This window comes from Lutjanus erythropterus, chromosome 4, assembly GCF_056507025.1.
Source record: "Lutjanus erythropterus isolate fLutEry1 chromosome 4, fLutEry1.hap2, whole genome shotgun sequence".
NCBI classification, from domain to species: domain Eukaryota; kingdom Metazoa; phylum Chordata; class Actinopteri; order Lutjaniformes; family Lutjanidae; genus Lutjanus; species Lutjanus erythropterus.
Genome location: NC_139320.1, coordinates 22,122,700 through 22,147,795, shown reverse-complemented (window position 1 = coordinate 22,147,795; position 25,096 = coordinate 22,122,700). Strand labels below are relative to the sequence as shown.

General features: G+C 39.5%; 1 protein-coding gene across 1 annotated transcript; it reads right to left on the bottom strand.

The window, feature by feature from the left end:
* Positions 1–4,060: 4,060 nt before the first annotated feature.
* On the bottom strand, positions 4,061–24,161 carry scn4ba (sodium channel, voltage-gated, type IV, beta a). The gene is made up of 5 exons (XM_084717333.1): positions 23,329–24,161; positions 10,113–10,276; positions 8,696–8,915; positions 8,393–8,522; positions 4,061–6,672 (listed from the first exon to the last, which is right to left on the bottom strand). The coding sequence occupies exons 1-5, from the start codon at positions 23,420–23,422 to the stop codon at positions 6,579–6,581; spliced, it is 702 nt and encodes a 233-aa protein (XP_084573459.1). The 5' UTR covers positions 23,423–24,161; the 3' UTR covers positions 4,061–6,578.
* Between the last annotated feature and the right edge of the window lie 935 nt (positions 24,162–25,096).

The window sequence follows — 25,096 nt, the reverse complement described above, 5'->3', positions numbered from 1 at the left end:
ATTAGCTGTCAGATGTAATAATCGATTAAGTTAGCTATCTAGCAAGATAAAAATTTTATACAGAGCAAAATGTTAGCTAACTAACTATGTAACGATTGATATAGATACGTTTGCTAGTTAGAACTGTTACTGGAGTACAAAGCAGAAAGGGGAGGGACTAATCACACACTTTATCAGCTATTGATCCGGATGACGTGAAAGTTGGATAGGTTGGATAAAGACACAATAAGACCCAACACTACTCTGGGAATTTCAATTAACATTTTATTTCCAGTATGTAATTTTTTAACAAGTCAAAAGTTTGAGGTGCATAGTCATGAAGGGAGCATGAGCAACATGATCACAAACACAGACAAACAGCTGAACATTCACGGGAAGGTTGATCCAGGAAACCTGGGGTTGCAGATTTATTGTGAATGTGGTGAATCGAATGGAGTGACCCGATGTAAGCAAAATATAGAAATTTGCTGCAAGATTTCGGCTTACTACAAAATACTGTAATTTGAATAATGTCGGTGGCCGTGGATAGCTTAAGATAAAATGTGTAGATATGAATTGGTTATTTTGATTAAGATAGAGTTACATTTACAGCTGCTGGATGCGTAAAAAATATTGTTGAAGTTGTTCAAAATGCAGGACAGCAGTGAGAAAATGTGGAGAGGTCAGTGTCAGCCTGTGCTTATAATTCAAATGTCTTGCCAGCTAGCCTTGGTCTATAAGATAATCTCTTTCAAAGAGTTATAGGAGGCAGTTTGCTAGGCTTGTAATATAATACTGACACACAATAGGTCACAATATGCATCATAGTTTGGCATCGCTCACAATAATTTGAACAATGTTCACCATTTGATCATTTTCACAGGTAAAACAATTGTGTTTGTGCCAAAGTAAGAACATATTACTCCCATTTCGTCTCATTTCATGTATCATCCCCCCTGGATCAGGTTTGTAGTACCTTTTCTGCTGAGCTGAACTACACCGACATTAGATCAGTGGTTTGATCTTTTGATCTGTGTGGAATGTGGGAAGCGGACAGCAGACGTCAGACTCTTGGCTTGGCAGTGTGAGTTTCAGCTGCTAGAAATACAGAAGTAGTATAGAGCAATATCATCCACGATTTAGTACTGAAATGCCATTAATACAGCGGTAGACGGTAATACAACAGATTTTTAGTAGTGTGAGTGCACTAAGTGAGTTGTGTGTCACTGTAATAGTGTTGTAACAACAGCAGACGTGAGACTCTTGGATTGGCAGTGTGAGTTTCAGCTGCTCTGGCAGTAAGAGCAATACTAACTCTAAGGAATCATAGTGGTCAATCAGAAGTCCCAACACTGTGTTATCTTAGTGAATAATGTGACAGTAACACTGAGACGATCTGGAACTATTTAAAACTCACCATGTGAGCGATTTGATAAAGGGCTCATGTTCGTACAAATTGCTGCATGTATGCGTTAAGTGTAAACTCATACATATGCATCGCCCCTTTTTAAATGTATATAAATGTGCACAGGGATTGAGATTATGTATAGCTACAAACAATCTAACTTTTATCTAAAGCAGTAGCAATCATTTCAGCACTATTTATCTAATCATATACTGTACTTTACATAAAACTGTAATCTCATGTTTAAGTTTAGTGGACACCTTTTTCATCGTTTCAATCTAAATCAAAATGCAGTAAGAGCATGTTGAGTTGTTTCATCAGCCTCCACTAGGGGGAAGATTATGTGATGCGTGGGGTGTTTACCACTGGGTGGCAGTATTTACTTTGCTGTATCGCACCACTGCAGAGAAGCATCCAACACTGTGCAGGGCACACTCAGTACTGCAGCGATCACTGCCAGCAGTTGACTGCCTTCAAGACTCGTGTAAGGTTCAGGACTGATATTTTTCTTTTTGGATGAGGCAAGTCAGAATGTATAAGGGAGATCATGTGAGAAAACCAAAATCCCATTTAAAAAAGTTGAAACCAATGCTTTTAGTGGTTGCACAACCCAGTCCAATTCCGCTGGGTTCTGAAAGCAACTCTTGGACATTACACAACTCTCACACACTAGTTGCAACATCTAGATCTAGATGTTATTTTGTCCGTCACACATGTACCTGGCCTTCATTAAAACAGAACATCACTCGTACACCCTCCTCACATACCTGCGTCTGGTTTGCTGGACATATTTTCCACTTTGTTTGTAGTTTTGGTTCAGATAAATAAATTACAGATAAGAGAGGACTTCTTTGAACTGTAAGAAAGGGTTAATGGACTTGATAAAAACATTAAATCAAGTTAGGGATCACAGAGGAAAACAATGGGAACTGTGGCCACAAATATACAAGTTATGCATCACAATCCCTACATGAAACCACCTATTTGTTATGCTATCTCAGGGTTAAAGGTACGGGGTAAGAAAAGTACAGTAACAGACTCATCAACTCCATAATATTGCTTTTCCCTACAGGAAGACTTTGGATGTACATATATGCCCTCTTTACAGAGGGATCTGCACACGACAAGGAAGCAAGTGTGTGTGTGTGTGCGCGTGTGTGGCGCTTCCTTATATCCATAACATTCACAGTTTTACATCACAACAGGAATACTGCATCACATCTAACACTGCACGTTACAGTGCTGCACAGTACAGTGTTAGCTATTACAGTTTTCCACAGCTGATAAATCTGTCTAATGTAGATATATGAATCTAATGTCCGTGCATTAGTCCAACTGAGATACATTAGTACAGTAGATACATACATCGGTACAATGAACAGTGCCTTGGACAGACAGAGTTGCCATCACAGCCAGTCCAGACACATTTATAAAGTGCCTTATAACAGGTTATTGCATAATCTGATGTCTGTCTTATTGCTTCCACTGAAAGCAAGAAGGGAAATGCACTCCACTATTAGGGAGCAGCAGGCTGACAATGTGAACAATTAGAAAAATAAAATAAAATCTTGCCACAGAGCTCTGTTCCAGTGAGACAACACAAAGTCAGACAATGCTAAAACCATACAATGCCGTTGTCAGGTACAACTTGACAAACACAATGTGGAAATGTTGATAACATATTATAAAAGAATGGTAACTGTGAAGTCGATTTCCAGTTTTGTGCACCCACTCTAAACTGTGGTAAAGTGCTGTATTGTTTTTATGCAAGGCCAGTGCACTGCTCTCTGGTATCAAAGTGGCTCTTAGTATGTGAGTGCATATGTATGTATGTGCGTGTGTGTATGTTTGTGTGTAGCTTTCAGCTGTCGTAGTTATTCAAGCTATGTGTAAGGGTGTGGCAGGTCATGTCTGCCAGCTTCAAAGGTGACATCTCGTACTGAGAGTCACACAGAAAGTGGTTTCTAGTTTCCAAAGGGCTTCCTAGCACTACGTTAATCCACATTCACCTATCAAGAGTGTGTTGGGTTTTTGCCCTGTTTTTCTTTTCTTAAACAAAATATGGTTACTTCTGTACAGAGGAGAATTAGGGTCACATGTCAGAAATTTAAGTTAGGGCCACATGTGAAAAAAATTATTTGAGTTTTGAGTTTAGAGTCATAATTATGAGTCTCTGTGAATAAAGTCTGATTTTTCAGCATAAAGTCAGAGGAACAAGTGAGAATTCTGAGTTTAAAGTCAGAATTCTCTGGATGAAGTCAAAATTGTGAGAAAAACTGTAAAACATCAAGGTCAGAATTTTGTGAATAGAGTCAAAATTGTGAGAAAACGTCAGATTTTTTAAAGAGTTTGACGTCTGAAGAAAAAAAAAATCAGAATTCTCAGAATAATTCAGGTCAGAATTCCAGGAAGGGCCACATGTGAAGGATTTATTTGAGTTCTGAGTTTAAAAGCAGAACTCTGACTTTGAACTCACAACTCAAATTACGTGGCCCTTATCACCCTCCATACCCTAAAATGTTATAAGCTGTTTAATTTCAGTAAATTCTACCATTTAAATTTGTGTATAGTATCTATTTTTTATTTTCTTATTTACTCTCAACAACTCCCAGCTCCCTCTAAACTCTTAAAGGCATATTGATCTGTACGTTTAATATATATATATATATGTTTTTTTTTGTGCTAAGACACCAGTACTATTCAGAAACCCAGCACAAACATCTTACAATCTTCAATGCCCAAAATATTTAGATTCAGTCACAGCAAGTAGTTGTTGGCTAATCTCAACTTTGAACTGAGCAAAACACTGAAAGTGGTCGTAGAGTCACACAAATAAGACTGTTGGCAAAGAAAAACGAACCACTTGCCTGCTGGGATATTAACACATTCATTTGATATTGAACATTAACGTACTGAATATATATTTTTTTTTTATAATGAATTAAAATAAACTTTTTGGACTGTAATTATATTTAACATCTATTCCCTGACAGAGTCTATACATTCTTTTGCAGTGATCTGTCCCAAAGTGGTGCCACCTGTATTACTGAGCCAGAATCAATGGACCTGTTTAGACTATCTCAGCACAATTATACATACATATATGTGTAAAAGTGTTTTACTACGGTTATCAGAGAAAGTCTGTACTGGATGGGAGCCAGTTAGAGTCTGCATACGAGTGTGGAAATATTGATGGGAACCGCTATCCGGAGATTTGCAAACAGTGTGTCGCTCTCTCCACTTACAGTATATCCTGCTGATGTGCCGACTTGCTAAACTTCTCTCGCAGAGTTGTTCAATTGGTACGATTCAAATTGAGAGATACTAAAATCTTCTTATTTTTGAATAAGTGTAGAAGGTCTTTCACCCGTCCGTCCCCACAAATACTTGCAGGCCATTACTCCGAAAGAAGTGTCACCTTTCAATCACCCTGACCTGCTTAAGGGGGTAAAAAAAAAAGTTGTAGTAGCAGTGTTGGGAGGTCCTTATCAAGCACTGACAGAGCGTCAGTCAGTTGAGGTTAATGTGAAGGGTTAAATGGGACCATACAGAGACACAAAATGTTCCTGTACTGCAGTGCTAGACAACATATACTTATATGAAGTTATATAAAATGCGCACATGCTAAAAATGCATTGGTTATTTGTTAGAAGCAGCATGATTAAGTTCATTCCTTTCTATAGGGAGCTGGGTAGTCAGGGGATTGTCTTTGATGAGGGTTAGGGTTGGTTGTTTTTTATAAATTTTCTGTGTTTTTATCCTCCCACCAGCAGAGGGAGCAGAAGCAGAACAGGCACCTGTGTTTCATCTAAAGCAAAACAATAAAACCTGTGCAGAACTGGATCCTTCAGTCACCTAAGAAAGCCCAGTTGTCAGTCTTCTTAGCTAGCCGATAACGGATCAAAATCTGCTGTCAGCATTAAAGGGATAGTTCAGATTATTTGAATGAGCTGGAGCACAAGAGATGAGCATAGTACCGCTGTGAACAGATACTCCTGCTGCTTCTCCAAACTGGTGGTGTGTCGACCGCCATCCACTTTTGTTAATACATGCAGTACCATATACAACCCCACTAATCCCAACTATCCCTTTAATGAACCAAACACCCCAGCAGTGTGTCAAACCTGGACCCTGCAGTAAACGTACAAGTTGAGGTTCTGGCTGGCATGGCAGTAGTTAAGGTCGATGGTTAGATCAGGACTAAAAGGTCAGGAAAAAATAGCTTTAGCAAACCAATATATGGTTTGCTCTCTACTCATAAAAAGAGTAAGTTCTTTTTTGTTGACCTTTTCTGTAAATATTAAAATGCTATTTTACAAGCAGTGTTAAAAAATGTATATTTTCCAGATTTAATCAGAGCAAATTTTATCCAATTATGACTGAAAAATGTCGGCGTGTATTTGTAAACAAAACCGATGTTGAGCGGTCCTCTGGTTTGAGTTCACAGGTGGTGAAGTCGGGGTTTACAAAGAAGCATTTCAGCAGTTTTGTGCTGTTCTTCAGTTCATATGGCAGTTCATAGATTGTGGCAATGCATCATGGCATCAAAGAGTGTGTTCCCACTGGTCAGGTTGGTTTGGGTCCAGGTTTGACATATAGAGTTGCAGATTATTCAGTAGAACCTCAAGAATTACAATCCAAGAATCAAACATACTCGTAGCGTGTCAAATAGACTGAGACTTGGCAGTTGAATATTGAATTTTGGTCTACAAATAAAGAACTTAAAACAAACGATCGTCTGCTTTGTGCAAAGTTCGTCCTCTAAAATTATTATTAGTTGCAACACACGGCTATAGAGGGTTCAAAGTTTTTAAAAAAAGAAGCGTAACCTCTTTGAAAATGTAACCTGAATAAGAAAATGTCAATGAGAGTATGGCAATCGAGTAGATATAAGTGGAGGCAGAGACAGTTGAGGCTCTGCTCCAGACAAAGTGTTAGGTTCCGGTAAGATGTGGAGCAGAATTCGATAACCGAGGCTGTGTAACAAATGGGCTACCGTGTAGGTGAGAGAGTGATCCAGGCCTGTGCACATTCCACACCTCCCAGATCTCAAGCATGATTTAAAATAGACATTTACATGTTGTATTAGTTAGCCACTAGTAAGATAAAACAGTCCATTTATAACAGCCTTTCCTCTCAGCATGTACATTTGTCTAACATATATACAAACATACAGACATACTTTGCATTTTGCTCATGCCTTTGGTGTCCCTTTGTTGTCAGCTTTGGCTCCTGAAAGTCCATTTTCTGTGTTGTCGTTCCCTGAGGAGCTCACCAGGCACTCCTTACTGCAGAGGACAGACAAACCAAAGGTTAAGATGTACACTCATCGAGGGGGGAACATGGCAGTGATAAGGGCTGAATATGTGTAATATACTGCAGCCTAACCTTCATAGCCCTGAATAATGATCTTGTGTAGGACACAAATTGGAAATATGTAATTAAGATTTTACTGAAACATATACCAAAGACGTTCATTGAAAGCTCAAGAGAACTCATTCAAAACCTGAGAACTTGATGCCTCTTGCCACTCTTTGCATATACTTAGTATCATATTTTATAAATAGATGTCTGCCTTGCAACTCACTACTCACGTACCAATTATGATAGATGTGAAAAGACAAAGTGGAAATGCCATTTATCTGTGTATTTTTGACAGGCGGGACAAGCTCACACCGAGGAGTCACACCGAGGAGCCAAATATTACTTTTGCGACGGGTCTGCACCTGTGTCAGCTACCAGTTGTCACATTTATTGATCAGTGGTACCAAATGTCTAATTAACATGGACAGCAATAGTGACATATTAACCCAGTTATAATGACAGTTACATGAGTATTTGGATTAGGAGATTCAAGCATAATCAAATCCAGACATTTGGATGATATCATCTGTAGTCACAGTTTTTTAAGGTCACGTTATACTCTCTTTCTCACTCTGAGTCTTCACAGTGTTTTACAATAAAAATCAGTCTATGTCTGAGTTTACTTTCACATTGTCATGAAATTAAAAACAAGCCCAATGCAGAGAGTTTGTAAAATTGCATGTTAATGGACAATAAGTATAAGCAAGTCAGTATGTGACAGGTTGAGGTTAAGTCTTACTCAACTCAAAGTTTTCATTAGTCTCTTGCAAAAAAAACCAAAAAACAAAAAAAACAAGAAAAAAACAAAACAAAACAAAACAAAACATAAACCTCAAACTGCATTCACGCAGTCTTGCTGTTAGACCTGGGGCTAAAATTTCTGGATCGTTGAAAACCTTTTCTCTTGTAACACTGAAGTCACCGGTGCATTGCGGTCCTGTCAGGCTGAGACACAGTCTCAGAGACTGACGGAGGACAGTTTGATGGCTGATAGGAGATTAGCTAGCTAGTCAGCTAGCATTTTGCTAACTAAATTGAGATAGAAATATGTCACTTTTATAAAATTTGATTTTCTCTGTAACATCGACAATCCTAGCACATAGCTTGTCTAAGCAAAGGAGACAAGATAGGAAGAAAGTTGACCGAGGTACCGAACTCACTCAACTGTCATTGGAGCACAGAGTGAAAAGAGGCGGGACTTAAGAAGGGTCAATTACTGCTTTTGCTTTTAACATCAGGCAGCTCACTTTGTGCCCCAAATATATATTTTTAAATAATGAGACCATAAATATGCGATGACTACATGACTAATGGCGAGTTAGTTAGTTCATAACAACCACTAGTTGACTTGCAAACTAAGCAATGGGCTGTTTTAGTCATTATCTGGGCATAACCTGCAGCATGTAAGTGGGCACTGTCTTTGCTCAACATTGTTATTACCATCAATTCACTTAGTCAACCATGATGACTTACATATAAACACAAACATTAATTAATCCTGTTTTTTAAATAGAGCTTTTGATTATCACATCCTGGGAGGAAGTACTGGAAATATTCAATGACTCTTAATGTTTATAATCGACTATATTATGTATTTTTCTCAAATCTTCCTGTGTTATTAAGATAGTCAGTTGATCTACTCACTTCTTCTCATCATCCTTCAGCAGAAAGTGAACAACCAAGGCCTTTATCACCATGATGATGATAACTAAGCCTATGACTCCACCCAGCACTGAGACAATGATGACTGTCAAAGTGTTGTCAACCTCCTTCACTGAAAAGATGGAGAGGAGGGAAGACGTTGTGAGGGAGAAAGTTCATGATAGAATAGAGGTGACATAAACAACACAGGGAAAGACACTTAACAAGCGCGACATGAGACACCAGCAACGAGACTCTCAGAATTTGAAGTGTAGGTGTAAGCAAGTGTGTGCAGGTGTCACGTACTTTGGTCCACCACATAAAGAGTGAAGGTAGCACTGTGGTTTCGGTTCTTCTCCTTTGGGTTCCTGGCGAAGCAGATGTAGTCTCCCTCGTCTTCAAAGGTGATGTTCCACAGCAGGATGGAGATGTTGTTGGTCTTGGAGGAGCCAACAAACTCCACTCGCTCATGGTATATGGCAACCTTGGGCTCCACCCCCTCACCAGGAATCACGGCCTCACATAACTACACACACACACACACACACACACGCACATATGGACTTTAGATACACAGAGATAGGGAGTCATACAGTTTTCAGAATAAAACTGAGGTTTTACCCAGAACCATTTTTTTTCTGAAGAACCATTTTTTGAAGGAAGGCTTAGTCAAGGGTTCTTTGTAAGACTAAGGGTCTTCTCTTACACCAAAGCGGATGCGCTGGTGGTGCGGGTGGCATTGCTATCATACACCGGTGCAGTTGCGGTTTTTGCCACATCTGAAAATGAAGGCAAAATGAAGGTGTGGCCAGGTGTATTTGCTATCTTGTTCTCAGCCCACTTGCGCCGCTGTCTGCACAAGATGGCAACTGGCGCGTTTGGTCGAAGCACACACACATCTCCACAGTTACAAAACACCTTAATTTACGTTAAGTCTTTTTCCCCACGCAGGAGTGTGGGTTAGCAAAGTGTCCTTTCAATATATTTTATAATAACAGTAAGGTGTAAATATTGAAGTTAACAGTGTGTCTCACATTTGGAGGTGCGGACACACATCTCGACAATCAGAAAACAGAATTCAAAGTGAAAATAGATGTACAGTAGCCAAAAATAGATGGAAAGCACACTGACTAGAAACTCTTGGGAGCCTTCTTTTGTACCCAGTGAGGCTCATCCTATTGTGAAACTTAGTTTTCAGAAGTTTTCTATGGCTCTATTGCTTAGTTACAGAACATTTAATAAAAATGGATTTTATTCTACCATTATTTCTGTGGCCTAATAAACTGTAGTATCTGGGGTTTCAGCGATAGCTCCCCCCATCAGTCATTACACTTTCACCATACATTTGCTCCAACAGGATTTTCAGGGTTCCCTTATTAGTTAAAATAAAATTAATGGCACAAGGCCCTTAATACTAAATTAACCTTACCTATCACATATAAAAAACATTACCAGGAGAACCCCAAGTGGGCTCTTGCTAGCACCGTGAGAAGGTGGAAAGATTCTGGATAGAGCCCGCAGAGAGGGTTCTGGGTGGAACATTACGCCATAGAGGGGTTCGCCTTTAGAATGTCTCATAGGCAGGTTCTGGGTGAAACCATTTCATATATGGTTCTGGGTATAACCCTTTATGTTAGGTTCTAGGTAGAACTCCCTGAAAATGTTCAGGCTAGTGTGTATACGTGTGTGTGTGTGTGTGTGTGTGTGTGTGTGTGTACTGTACCTTGATCATGGTTCCATTGTCACTATAGTGCCAGCTGAAGTAGAGGTTTTTAATACCGATACAGGAGGAGTAGGTGCAGGGCAGCAGCACTGTGGAGCCATTCATTGCTTCAATTGAAGACACTTTACCTGTCGAGACCTCCAGTCCACCAACGCTCCATACACCTGAGCCAAGAGAGAAAGGAAAGGGTTAAGGAAAAAAAAACACTGGCTTTAGTAAACATAAAAAACACAGACATATCACAGAAAAAGACATAAAGGAGCAGACATACAGTACAGACCAAAAACAACACGTTCTAAATAGAAGTCAGGTGACACGGCTTTGAATCCATTCTCAGGGCAAAAATGAAAAGGGATGAAGTAATATTTGCAGGCTCGTGTGCTGAGCTGGGCTAGGATTACTGTAAAAAATGAGTGCAGGCGATGAGTAATGGCATTACAAAGTTAAGTAGCTTACTTACTGTAAGTACAGCTCATGAAATGACAGTTTTATGTCCTCTGCTACTCCTCTTATCTTTAATAGTTATATCTTCTAAATAAGTAATAATTACATGTAGCAGTTTTTTGGGTGGGGAATTTTTTAACAAGCTGTTTTTTTATTTTATTTTTTCAGTTTCATTGTCTGAAATTCTTTGTTCAAGTGTTTGAATTTCTTAAGTCTCAAACTGTTTATGGCTGTTGATGTCTAGCTGTAATCTGAAATGTGATAGACTTCATGTTTTAACTTCTTTCATTTCTGTGTCCTCTCTGATGTGATTTCATGGTGTGCATGTTGTAAGTTTTTCATCCTGTTTAGCTGTTCATGTTTTGCCTTCTCCAGCTCTAATGGTGTGTATTATTTGTTGTTTTAATGAACGATTTAACATCAGTCCAAGGGACAACAGTTGAACACTTGCCTTTTGGCTGACACTGGCACATTTACAGTGATGTTAATCGATGTGCATTGTCATTGAGAAAAAATCAATAAATGGTAAATGAACTCATTAACAAAGCAAAATTAACACCACACTCAGTGATAGATCTGTGTCACACTACGACAACCAAAGTAGGCTCTGGTACTCTCTAAAGCATGATAAAGAAATAAGCAAATGTTTACAGATCATGTTTATTAGCTATCTAAGACCGTCTGTTTCATGAAAAAAAAATCCAAGCCATTAAAAGGATTATTATTATTGGTAGAAGTGGCCCAAATCAAATTTTTGCATTTAATGTATGAGATCTTTTTTTCTTTCCATCAAATGGAACGTAAAACTGAATGTAATTTCAAAATCTCAACACCAACACAATGAAACATTTTTAACTAAACCATTTATTATGGAAGCCCTGAGAAGCAGGTGAAAATAAAACAGACAAAAATCTATTGATCCATTTTCTCAGTCTATCTAAATATTTCCTTTTTTCAAACATTTTTTTGCACATGGAATTTTTAAAACTTTTTCACCTGTTCTTAAGTCATAAACATAGGAGAAAAAATGATTTAGCTCGATTTTTTTTCTCCTCCTGGGGCTTCCGTGCTTTGTTGAAATCATGTTTATATTAATTTTTCAAACTAGTTTAATAGTCGTATATATTTGCTGTTGTACAGTTATACATTAAACAGAATTAGGGACGCACAATAATTATCAGGGCCAGTAAATTGCCAGCTGATAATGGCCTATCCAGCTGCTGATAACATTGGCTATACTAATATCTGATTTGAAAGATTATGTCAAAGCATTTAATTTGAATTGTTAGGCTCTACATGCTCTACAAAAGTCAAAGTATATGTTTGAAGTATTTTGGTAGATGTGGTTCAGTCAGAATTATGGAATATTAAATCATTTTAGCCTTTCTTAGCATCAGGTGTGCATAAACTAATATCATATCAGCATCAGCCATGAGAAGCAGGTAACCTGTGTGTCGGCTAGAAAAAGTCCATATCATTCATCCCTAAAATAAAATGTACGCTGTTTTCAAGACAAAACAAATTAAGTGTCACAGAGTTGATGCAGCAAAACAGATGGTTTTCCTGCTCTGACTCCGATGCTGCAGGTTTGGAGCGGAATAAGCTGTCGTCATCAAGTCATAAAGATGATATTGTGCAAAATGCACTGACTGAAAATGTACCCTATTTCCAGTAAGCCCCTTGGGTTCCCCCCACCCCCAGCACTTCCTAATAGATTTTTGTACAGGCCCATTGTAATTACACAGTGCAGTGATTGTGAAGAGAGAACAAGCAGAGGGAGGATGGGGAAAATGGAATGTCACTGGATTTTGGGGGGAATATGACAATCCCAAGTAACTCCATAACAGACCCAATCATCCTCCCAATCTTCATCTGACTGCTTTGCTCAGGATTATGTTTGTGTTCAGTATTTCTCACTCACTGACAGTGCTTCTTCTGTTGTGAAAAAAGTTTAATATTTGCTTGTTTTCACTCTGATGTCCTCCAGTTACTAAACTTTCTGTGAAGTACAGAGCTTCTGATGGATATGCATCTTTACTTGTCACAAATGTGGCTAAATGCTGCCGTTGGTTAGCCGTGCACCACCCCGATGCCTGAGCTCCTAGTCCAGACAGGGTGCATGTAGCTAACTAGCAATTAGCAGCTAAAGTAGCTATCTGCTAACAACAAGTAAAACCTTTGTCCCTCAGCAAACTTTAGAAATCACTCAAAATTTAGGCAGGACATCAGAGAGAAAACCTGAAAATATTTTCTCCATAGAATCCAGTTTAACCAAAATAGTGAATAAAGTGGGGCTGCATAAAGAGATAAAAGTAAAAGATGAATAAGGATGCTTAAGAACTGTGAACCATGCAAAGTGACTCTAGTGGAACCCCAGAATGAAAAGAGCGCCCTCTACTGTCTTGACTTGAGCAAACTTAGAAACATGAACAAAAATACTGATTCAGGACACACAGTTCAACCAAAACATTTCAAGTGTCCTGTAGTAAGTAAGTCACTGGCAAGTTTTTTTTTTTATTTCCTCAAGTTCTGACGTAATCAAATCCATGATTGGAATCCAAGATAAATTCTCTCTAGTTTTGCTCACTTTTTAATCTGCCCGTCCATCGCCCCAAAACTGCCCAGTCTTCATCAGCTTCATCACTTAATCAGTATAACTAGTTTGAGCTCTGAACATTTTGAGCTCTGACAGAAATGAATAGCCTCATCTGTGTATGTGTGTGTATGTGTGTATGTATGTATGTGTGTGTGTGTGAGTGTATTTCCTCGATTGGGATTCCTCGATATATGAGAACCTCGTCCCCAGATACTTCATTATTTTCTTCTCAATAACATGTTGCACAACAGCCTGTTGAAGTCAACAACCTCTTAAGGTCTTAAGAACAATAAATGGCACACATAGAAAGAATTACACTGTTATTTGTGATAAAGTATTATACAATATTTTTATGTGACATATGTTGGCACCATCATGCACGATGTACCTTTGGGTCATGCAGCTTGGGCACATTTGATTTGTGTCACTTAGTGTGCTCGCTGGGTGCTGCATGAAATCAGTGATTAATTAAAGCGGAATAATAATAACAAGCAGCTTCGGATTGAAGAAATATCTGTTTCCTTCACATTATTTGTGCTTTCTCCAAGAATGTACTTGTATGTGCACTGCTCCTGCATGTACCAGACTATAAGATTTTGGTAACTGACCGATTAACTGATAAATGACCGACATGAGATGACTGATTGTTTGACTGTCTATCTTCTTGTGGCGCGTCAGTTTTGTATTCACTGAATGTAAATGGACTCAGACACCAGTAGACACAGCACACAGCTCTGGCATTTCTTTGTTTCCCTGGCACAGAAGTTTGAATAAATAACAACAAAAACTAAATTAACAACCACAGAAGAACAGCAGCATCAGCTATCGGCCAAATTCTCATTATAAATATCTGTATCAGTATCAGTAATTTACCAATCAGTGCATCCCTACATCTAAACAAAACACCAATAACAAACTATTATTGGTGTCCTGTGACATTGTTGTGCAATTCAGCAAACACATGGTAACACTTTCATTTCCACAGCAGAAAGACTATCTTATATTGGTATTTGGGTCTTGCTGGGCAGGTTATGCTGGTTATGTTACGTTGGGTTATGTTGGACAGCTGGTGTAATTCTCAGATTGTTGCTCTGGTGTCTATCACACACTTGGGGACTATTTATAAACCCTCTTCTCCACACTGACCTGCTCAGGATCACGTTGCACTTGGACATGGTGCAAACAGTGTTAGAGTACATGTATGGCTATGTGTTTGTGAAGGGCTTACATGTATAGAAGAATTTCACACCACCTGCTTTGCAGCTCTGCGAGGACATCAGTATTAACATCAGTATTAACTTGAGTCACTCTGGTCATTTGGGATGAAATCACTGTTTACTGCGGCACATTGGGTGTTAAATGCTCTGGACACTCTGTCATCAGTCGGGGTCGCTCACTTTAAAGGTGACATGAATTCCCCTTTTTTCTGTTTTTTTGGAACTGACATTCTACAGTGGCAATTTGAATTGCAGTTGTGGACTTTTCAAAGATAATAAGGATGGCGTGGAATGAAAGAAAAGATATGTATTTTGTGAAATCTAGAAGGAATTGCTATTTATCATGGTTAAACTGAGCAATATGTGAATGGAGTCTGGCAGGCAGTCGCTGAACTCTGACTCCAGAGTGTGTATTTTCAGAGCAGTGGACTTATGTTTTTAGGAAAATGGGTTAAATACTGACAGATAACTGACAGGTAAATAAACTATAAAAAGCTAATCAACTTACAGTGTAGGACTCCAACCATAGGTCATATATTAAATAGGCTTTCAACCTTAATATCCAGTCTTTGGCTCCAAATTACTATTTGGACTGCAATACACATTTTTTGATGCACGTTCACAAAGTGTCTCGTCTTGTCAAGTATCATAGTTCAATAGAAAAACTAACATGACGGATTTGTGCATAAAGGATGCTTCAAAAAAAATTCTTTAAGTAAATGTCAGTAGTAAAGTGATAAATCTCTGTTAAAATATGAAGTGTTTTCACTATGTGTGTGGTTTGGTTGAACTTTATGTGTTCTGAATTTGCTCTTTTGTCTTCTCACTCTCAGCCCTTTTCTCTTGTCTTCCAACATCCGATATATTTTTACCTCTCCTCATCTTGACTCGTCTGGGTTCTCCTTGTTCTTCTCTGTCTCTGGTTTTGCGTCTTTTAATGGGCTCTTACTATTCTTTTTTTTCAGTGCTGAGCACTTTCTCTCACACTCTTTTTTTTTCTCAATCTTACTTGCTTTCAGAACTTGTTCCTCAGGGACGCTATAACTAAATATGCAGAGGATAAATGTGGCGAGCTGGCCCGGGTATGTTTGTGTCCTTTTTGTTGTGGTACAGTGGTAGAATCAATGACATCTTGATGGTTTGCTTTCTGTAGCTGGTTGCCTGTCTCAATCCTCAGAGTGCCTTTTAAACTGTTAAGTAGATTAATGAATCATCTTTTACCCTCTATCAATAATTACTGGCATAATGCCATTGAGCAAGGTTTCTAACTAAGTGGTCTGGAGGGAGTACTGAGGCAAATGAAAACAAGTGAAGACAATGGAGAATCTCCTCTGGAAATGACTTATGCAGAGCAAGGGTGGAAATTCCGGGTGGGAGAGGTGGGTCCAGACACCCGTTTTCTGGGGAAAACAGAAAGTTGTCCAGCTCAACATATTATAAATATAATTTTAGAATTTTACATAATATAATAATATGCTCTGGAAGCACTTAAAGATGCTAATTACAGATGAAAAATAATAATAAGTTAAGTATGATTGCACACACCCAACCCCCATCGCTACTCAGTGGTTTGGCCCACCCCCTGCCATCCCGAAACACATTAGCTGTTGGAGCGAACCGAGTGTCTGAGGAGCAAACTCTGGAAGTGTGTAGTGGCTTTACTTTGCTTTACTGATTAACTTTAACAAAAGATTAAAGATTAACAAAAGACGTGTCAAATGTTTTTCTTTACTTCTACCACTCCACAGAATAAAACATGTTCACGGACTGCATTTTGTTCGCTCCGTTACCTCACGCGCATCAAATGCGGCCGCCATATTGGTGCGGGGCAACTGCGTCTCCTATTGCATGTATGTTGATGGAGGCAGGAGGTTTATCCACAGTTCATCATCAGAACTCACAGAATTTTCCACTGATTTTCAAGCTGTTTGCTTTGTTACAAATGTCAGACATATTCCTGATGCTGGCTATTTGCTTAAATTAAGAATGCAGCTTTTCATACCAAAGTGGCAAGAGTAATATTTCTATAGAATAATATTTCAGATTAAACTACCTATGTAATTAGGTTCTATGTGCTTTTTTCTTACTACATATAAAATGGCTGTTTGTTTTTAATTTTGGTAATAATGAAGACTTGATTGATAAAAAAAAGACATTACAATAAACTCTGTGTTAAAATATTAAGTTTCTGGCAGGCTTCTTAGCATTTTTTATATATACTGACAACAAAACTTAAAGCGATAGTTCACCCAAAAATGAAATTTCACTCAATATCTACTCACCCTGTGCTGATGTGAGGATGGTTGACACAACACTCCTGGAGCCTCAGTGGAAAACAGCGTTGCAGCCTAATCCAGTACAATTGAAGTGAATGGTGACCAGTTTTAAAATGTAAAAAAAAAGAACAAAAAATCCCCCACAAAATGTCTCCATACTGCTCGTGTGGTGTAATCCAAGGGTCCGTGAGCTGCAATATTAAAATCTGACCCAAAAAGACGCCCTTTACACCATGTTTTTAGCCTAAATGTCAGCTGTAGCCTCTCAAACCTGATCCGCATGCACACGCCTGAAGCAGGTACACAAGCTCTCACCCAAGATGCGCAACACGAGATATATGAGATCTCGCGATGCCTTCACACCTGTGTTTACATGACTCAGACAAAAGAGAGAGATCTGCTCAGAAATAGTGACTTGTTACGCATAGAGGTGACTTCTCAATTTTCAACAAAGAAGAAAATTTCGACACAGAAGAGGAACATCATTTCTTTGCTGCAGCTGCGCCGCTTGGGCGTGAGCTTGTGTACCTGCTTCAGGCGTGTGCACACAGATCAGGTCTGAGAGGCTACAGTTGATATTTAGGCTAAAAACATGGTGTGAATGGTGTCTTTTTGAGTCAAATTTTAATGTCGTAGCTTATGGACACATGAGCAGCATGGAAACATTTGTTTTGTGCTCTTTTATTACATTTTAAAACTGGTCACCGTTTACTTCAATTGTTCTGGATTTGGCTGCAACACTGTTTTCCGCTGAAGCTCTGGGAGTGTTTTGTGAACTGGAGATCTTCACCCATCCTCACATCAGGTCAGGGGTGAGTAGATATTGAGTGAAATTTCAGTAAGTATTTGTCAGTGGACACTAGAAGTTTATTATTACTGTTGACATTATTATTTAAAACAGCATGCTCGTATGATCCTTATCAGTCATCCAGTTTATAGTAGTAATAAGACTTTCCTCTGTACACTTGTCCTCTTCCTTGGTGTCCTCTTCAGGAATTGCTCTTGAGGAAATTTTATATTTATTGTCTCCCTCAACCAGCGACATGAAATCTGCCTTTGATACAGCGTGTCTGTCCACACCGGGGACATGATAATGTTTTACATATCTGATAGGAGTGTCCCCCCCTTGTGCCTAGAAATAGATTTCACGCCTCCCTCATTTTACACCTCTGCTCTTTACTATCCTTTTTTCTCTCCGCCCCCCTTCCTCTTCTCTACTCTTCTTCTATCTTTACACTTTGTCCTGACACCACCCACAGGTTCACATACTATAGTAATGCACTATGCTAGTCATGTATGTGTGTGTTTGTGTGTGCATGAGTAATAGGCTGGAATGTGTGATATTTTTAGCTCCACTATCAAATATCTCTTTGTTCCAGTTGGGAAACATCAATATCTGAATCACTGATGGGAGGAAAAGCAACTAACGGTGTGTGTGTGTGTGTGTGTGTGTGTGTGTGTGTGTGTGTGTGTGTCCTTGGCTGCCTGTCAAGGTGATTTTTTTTTTTTTTTTTTAAGTAGGCCAGAGATTGAAGGGGTTAATGTATTTCCGAATGAACCCATAGAGAACTGACCGAGGACACTATTACCTCCCCGAGAAAGAGAGACAGAGAGAGAAGAGATGGGAAGAAGGGGAGAGAGAAGAGAGGAAATGGACAGGGAGGAGAGATGAATGGGGGGAGCAGAGGTAATGAAGGAGGTAAAGTGTGTAGGAAGTGATGGAAGGGGTCATGCAGTATGGAAGGGGGAGAGGTGAGGGGGGAGTGAGATGTCTTTTCCAAGGTGAATGAGTGACAGCAGGGCAGAGAATTACAGCAGCAGCTAAGTAACTCAATCAACAGCGGGCAAGGTTGAGTCACGTTTACATGGCATGCACACGTACAGACATGCATTTACGTAATGTGATAGCCATGCAAACGGGTAACAACATGCGGTGCAATTATCACATTTACATCCCAGCTACTGATGGCATGTTAGTGGTAATTGCTGTGTTATAACCTGGGTTGCTCTGCATCTGTTTGCCTCGTTGCATCATAACTCTTTACATTTTCTGCTGTTTATTCTTTATTCTTGCATAATCTATAATAAATCTGTAATATACTGTGCTACATGCTAAGTACTCTCACTAGTTCACACTTAGCTCACACTTAGTTGATAAATGTTTAAAATAGTGCACAATGATTTTCATTTCTGGATTCTCCAGGGAAAAAAAAAATATTGTTTTGTAAGTTACATTATTGTCCTTACCTGCAACCTGCACACAGGTAGTTAATTTTTACCCAAACCCGCACCCGTGAATTTATATAAATATAGTTTTACCCGTTAAACAACATTTTTGCACCTAGCCTGCTGCAAGGCTCTAATTCAGTAAATGAAAAAGAAGAAGAGTGACAGACGGAATGGAATGAGAGAGCACCATCAGCAGTGAATCTGAGAGATAAAACATCTGATTGTTTCACACTCTGAGGCACAAATAAACAAGCCCACACCTTTGCACAACACTGGATTTTGTGTGTAAACAGCCAAAGCGATCCTCAGTCTGCCCGTGTGTGTGTGTGAATGTGCGTAAAACTCTTTCTGCAGCTCTCACAGATAGAGAGCAAAATATAGAGACAGAGAATGTGATGTAACTTTGGTTGCAACATTTATATTCCCAATCTCAAAATCTGGATTGGCCAGGGAGCTACACACTACTGCAAAACAGGCTGAAGCCCAGAAGCGTCCTGAGCAGAACAAATATGAGGAAATAACAAAATACATGCAGAGGGTCTACACACTTCACACACTTCTAGTGGAATAAATTGCATATTATGCCTTTAATATTTGGCTATAAAAGTAGTTTAATGCCAGTGTTGAAGTGACAGATTTTCTGTGTTTTTGCACAGTGAGATCTTGGCTCTCTGAAGAGCATATTTGGTCCATGAAGTAAACTGTCTTCTGAGTCTTGTCTGTGGTCCTGTTATATTGAGGGCTTGTATCATAAAGGACATCTATATGTGAATAAGGACTAACTCTTTGAGGATGAATAAGCAACGGCTTATGACAGCAAGTCACTGTCAAGTTCCACACACGATATCTCGGATCGTAGCATCAAAAGTATAAATTAATACAACAAAGAGTTTGTTGTTAAGTACTAACACAGGACTTTTTGAAATTTTTTCATTCCACATCTGGATTTGGTTGGGACTTGGTCTTATTTTTGTTTTCCCAGGGTCTTTTGAGCGAGATTGTTGCAGTCTTTTGACAAAGAAAACAGAAAAAAGAGAGAAACAGATGTGTACTTCTGTGCAGGCAGGAAATGTCAATGGATGCGTAATGTGCACATTTGGATAAATAACCATGTCCCATATAAAGCAGAACACAGAACAAGGCAAAACAGAGTTGGAAAATAGATGTTAAGTACTGTAATACTGGAGAATAGAGATGAACAATATGGCCACAAATGACATGAGGAAGGGAGGTGAGGGATGAGGATGGTTTTTGGATCAAAATTTTCCAATCTAGCTCCTGTAAAAGTGTTCCTGTAAAACACTATCAGCTAGAGCTGCAACAAATAGCTGATTAATCAATTAGTTTCCAACTATTAAATTAATCACCAACATAACTGATTAATTATTTTGAGATACATTTTTATGAAAGACATGTCCTAATTCTGTGACTCCATTTTCTCAAATGTGAATACTTTACTGGTTCCTTTAGTCCAGTAAACTGAATCTTAAACTCTGTGTGATGTAAAATTCCATGTTACTAAACAAGACTAAAGCATCATTTAACTCTCTGGCAGCAGCTCTACTGTCTCCATTTTGTCATTTTTAATTTTGAAATGAGATTTTAATGAACCCAGTCTTGCCTAAACTGCATCAAATACATCAGAATTTATCAGACCTTGTAGCAATTAAGACCAAAATGAAAGAAGGTGACCTATTAATTACAACAATAATTACCCCAAGGGTGAAGCAACACCAACTAAAAAGAAACAGTGTGGCATCTAGCTCCATATTATACTAACTCATATAGCTAAAGCCAGCAATCAAACAACTTTGTTGAATAAAACCCTGAAAATCCTAAAATCCAGTATATTGATCAATGTGTAATGCTCTGACTATAGTAAAAAATTTGACGTACCGGCAATGATTATTGTTCTCAAACTGATCACCAGTGGTTTGCTATCAATACCTGAGTTTTTTTTTTTTCTTAAATTTGAAACTGGGATTGAAATTTACTATAATAGTTAAGCATATAGTGTTTTTGATGCTTCATCATGTGAAGAAAACTACCTTAAGGTCCTTAAATTAAGAACACAGAACAGGAATTTGCTGGAGGGGCTCTATTTAAAGACGTGCTTTGAGAGAGTCAGACAGGAACAGAAGTTGTGTTTTAAGGTTTAGAATTACAGCGTGCATATCACCTTTAATGATCTTATTTTATAGTCATTCCTCGCTGCTCATAATATGAGGTCAGTGTAGTCTAAAATTGTGCTCTATAGACAATCCTGTGATCAGCTGAAACTGATGTAATGATGCCCAAATGAAAAAAATAATGCTGCATATTGTTGCGTGTATCACATTTTATTAACTGACATTTAAAACAAACACATGATACTGACATTTCAGCACAGCGGTCTCACCCAAGTTTTATGTCAAAGTGTTATAAGTAAAATGCCACAAAAATGACAAGGAGGTGTTTGATCTGGTCCTTTTTCAACAATTGACCTGATGTTCAAAATCTGCAGTTTTGTCCTCTTTCTTAACTTAAGTGGCGTTTTAAGCATTTGTCATATTTTACATGGTCATCGTTAATATTTAATCTGTAACAATCTAAGTCATTTTTCATCGTGTCACATAGAGACAGCCATGTGCAAGAATTTAGCGTGCGCTAAGCTGCAGTCAGATTGGTTTCACTGAGGCCGACAAATGACACTTTGCTGGGAGCTACTCGTGAAGAGGATCAGTCGTCTGTTACAGATCCTGACCAAAGTGCAACAAAGTGCACAGACTAGAGCTGCGACAATTAGTCGATGACTTGATTAGTTGTCAGTTATTAAATGAAGCACCAAATATTCTGACAATCAATCATTTTGAGTCATGTTTTAAATTAAAAATGTCAAAAATTCTCCTGATTTCATAATCTCAAATGTGAATATAAGGACAAGGCAAGGCATTTGAGGACTTCATCCTGGGCTTTGGGGCACATTGATCAACCTTTTTCACCACTTGACACATCTGACATTTTATGAACCAAACTATATCAATATATTGATTGATTGTTAGTTGCAACCCTACTAAAGTCATTTGTTTTGATGAAGGGCATTACTTTTTTTCTTAATGCCTTGGTTGGATAAACATTGTGAATTTTATTAGTAACAGTAAAAATATTTATGGACCATTTACCTGGAAAACAAAAAGTAACCAGTGACCAGATGGTTGTGGAGGAAAAAAACAAAAACAATGTGGAAAGCAGCACAGAAAGACTGTAGGAAGCAGCTCTTAGTGACATCCCTGTCACCCCTTAATAACGTTTAACACAAAGGACAGGCATAAAAAAATATGCAAATTTCAACTGGGCCTCAAGAAAAACAGCCCAAAGTTAACTAACTACTCTGTCTAGCACTGGGAATGATGGGAAATAAGTCCATATTTTAGACTGGGGAATGGTCATAGCTCAAGATGTTGGAGAACTGATGAGTTAATGGACTAAAGAAACCTGAAATATTCACATTTGAGAGACTGAAATCAGAGAATTTCAACATTTTTCTAAAAAAAATGACTCAAAATGATCTGATGATTGTCAAAATAGTTACCAACTAATGTAAAAGTTGACATCTAATTACTTAAATGACTAATTGTTGCAACTCTAATCTAGTTCACCTAAGGATGGCGTGGAGGTGAAGTTCCTTACATAAACCCCTCGGTTTTGTTTTTGTGCTTCAACTGTGAACTGTGCCGAGTTTCAGCTGAGGAGAACTGAGAGGTTGGAGGAAATGTTGGGATGTGGGGGCACTATTGGGCGCTACAACAAAATCAGGGAGTGTTTGAGCAAAAGCACAGATCACCACTGCACCACTACGTCACTACCAGTAATACTACAACCACACACACACACACACACACACACACGGATGTGAACGGTAGCTATAACAAATGTTATTATGTAGTCTCAGAACCATAAGTTTTCTCCAATTTTCTTCTTTCTGTTTTATTCATTTTCTCTTGAACGTGGCACCGTATTATGAAGAGTCATGTAGCCCATCACTCATCCAGCCCAGCAGCCAGATATTTAACACGTCCAAGTTCAGATCAACAAGGGTCGGATGTTGTTGACCTTGATGCCCTCAGTACAGCAACAAGTAAACATCACCTGTGACATCGGTACATCTTAGCCCTGAAGTGTGCAAAAATAATGAAGCAGAAGACATTATGTTGGTTGGAGTAACAATAAAAAAAGGTATGGATCTACTGTGGCAGCCCTAAACCACCCACGCAGACAACCTGGCATTGAGAATACTTTAAAAAAGGGAGCAAAAGAGGAAGACGTAAACAAGTTTTAATGCATAGAACATAAGAGGAATTCACCCAGTCACAAGGTGGCATGAAAGTACAATGTTCCTCTGTAATGTAAAGATACAGTGAGGAGGAGTGAGGAATGACAGGGCAGCTCAGGGTATAGAGAGAAGTATAACTCACCAAGCAGCAGTGCAACTGCCAGACCAGCATGAAGTATATCCCCCGATCTCAGCCGACCAGAAACACTCGAACCGGTACTGTCCACTGACGCCATGACACCAAGTCTGTCTGTCTGTGTTGCTGTCTGTCTGTGTGTCTTCTGTCCCCGTCTGCCAGTCTGGTCAGCCTGAACTGAGTCCGATTTATGCAAATATGTGTGTGTGTGTGTGTGTGTGTGTGTGTGTTTGTCTCTGGAGCAAGGCGGGACACTGAGCTGTGCAGCTGAGTCTCAAGTCCTGCTCTCAGTCCCTCCCTCTTCTCTCCTCCTCTGCACTCTGTCCCAGAAATGAACAGGAACGGGGAGGAAGCGCAAAGAGAGGTGGACAAATTCCTTCGGGGAGCTCTTTCCCAACCAGCCGCACTCAAGCAGCCCAGAAGGAAAGCACGGGGGAAAAAAAGACAAACTGAAGAATGCAGCAGTTGGATGAAGAGTCTCTCTCCCTCCCTTCCCTTGTCCTCTTTGTTGCCGTGTCTCTGTGGCGATTATCCAGCGAAGGAGAGCGTGAGGCGAAAGGCAGAGAGGGGAAGCGAGGCAGAGCGGTAGCGGCGTAGCAGCGCAGACGGCTCCACTGCTCCAGCAGCAGCAGCAGCAGCAACAGCCGGGGAATCAGGCTGTCCAACAAACCCCACGGGGGGAGACATAGGCTGGAGAGTGGGGAGGGGGGCGGAGAGAGAGAGCACACGAGAGGCACGGAGGATGCTGGAGCAGAGCCAGCAGCCAAGGCAAGAAAAGCAAAAAAAAAAAAAAGCGCGTGTCTCCCCAGCCGGCACAGGGAGGAATGAGCAGGAGAGGTACTGCAGAGGTAGAGGTGAGGAGCGAGTGAGGGAGAGGAGACGGAGGGGATAGAATGAAATGGGGAGGAGGAAGAAGGAGGAGGGGGAGAGAGTGGGTGATAACTGCTGCCACATGCACGCACATACACATAAGCAGCCAGCACAGTAAAGGCTGAGTCAGCCTTACTCAAGAGGGTCTCCACGTCGGGCTGGATGCTTCACCCATACCACACACCCCTGACTTAACTGCATCATTTACTCCTGTCTCCACTTTCATGTATCTCCCATTTCATGCTGCGACCATACCTCCGATTTGGCAGGCTGATGCATTAGTAAGATGTGATCTTGTCCACTGGCAAGTTTTCTATCTAATGACTCATGTTTTATCTCTCTCCTCTTTCCCTCTTCAGTTTTTTTTTGATAGGACTAGGTGTTTGGGAGGACTTGTTTGGAATAAAAACAGCTTTATAAAGGTATTTGTTAAAGATCTGCCTGATTGATTCCACTTTTATTTGTTTTATTTAGTAAATTATGTTGTAAGGCACAAGATATGCAGCAGACTGTACATGCCAGGCACTGGCCTGGGCCTATTTTTTACATACATCAAAATCTGTTGAGAAGACCAGGAGCTATCATAAGAAAATAGACTTTTGTTTGAGGTTCTTGAAGACGTTTCACCTCTTATTAGTGCTGGGTATCATTTAAAAAAGTCTGATATCAGAACCTATACCAGTATGGTTAAAGTCATACTGATACCACTAGAGCACTTCGTTCGATGCCTTTTCTTTTCTTTTGGTCGCATCTCGACATGCTGAACTGCCAACTCTGTCACATACACAGTGCTTGACCTCACCACCAATGAATCTATGTAGCCTCTAGCTGTAGCTGCTGGTAGTGGGCCAGTCCTAGGTGGTGTCAAAGACGACCTCCTCTGTTGAGTGATGGTCGCTCTAGA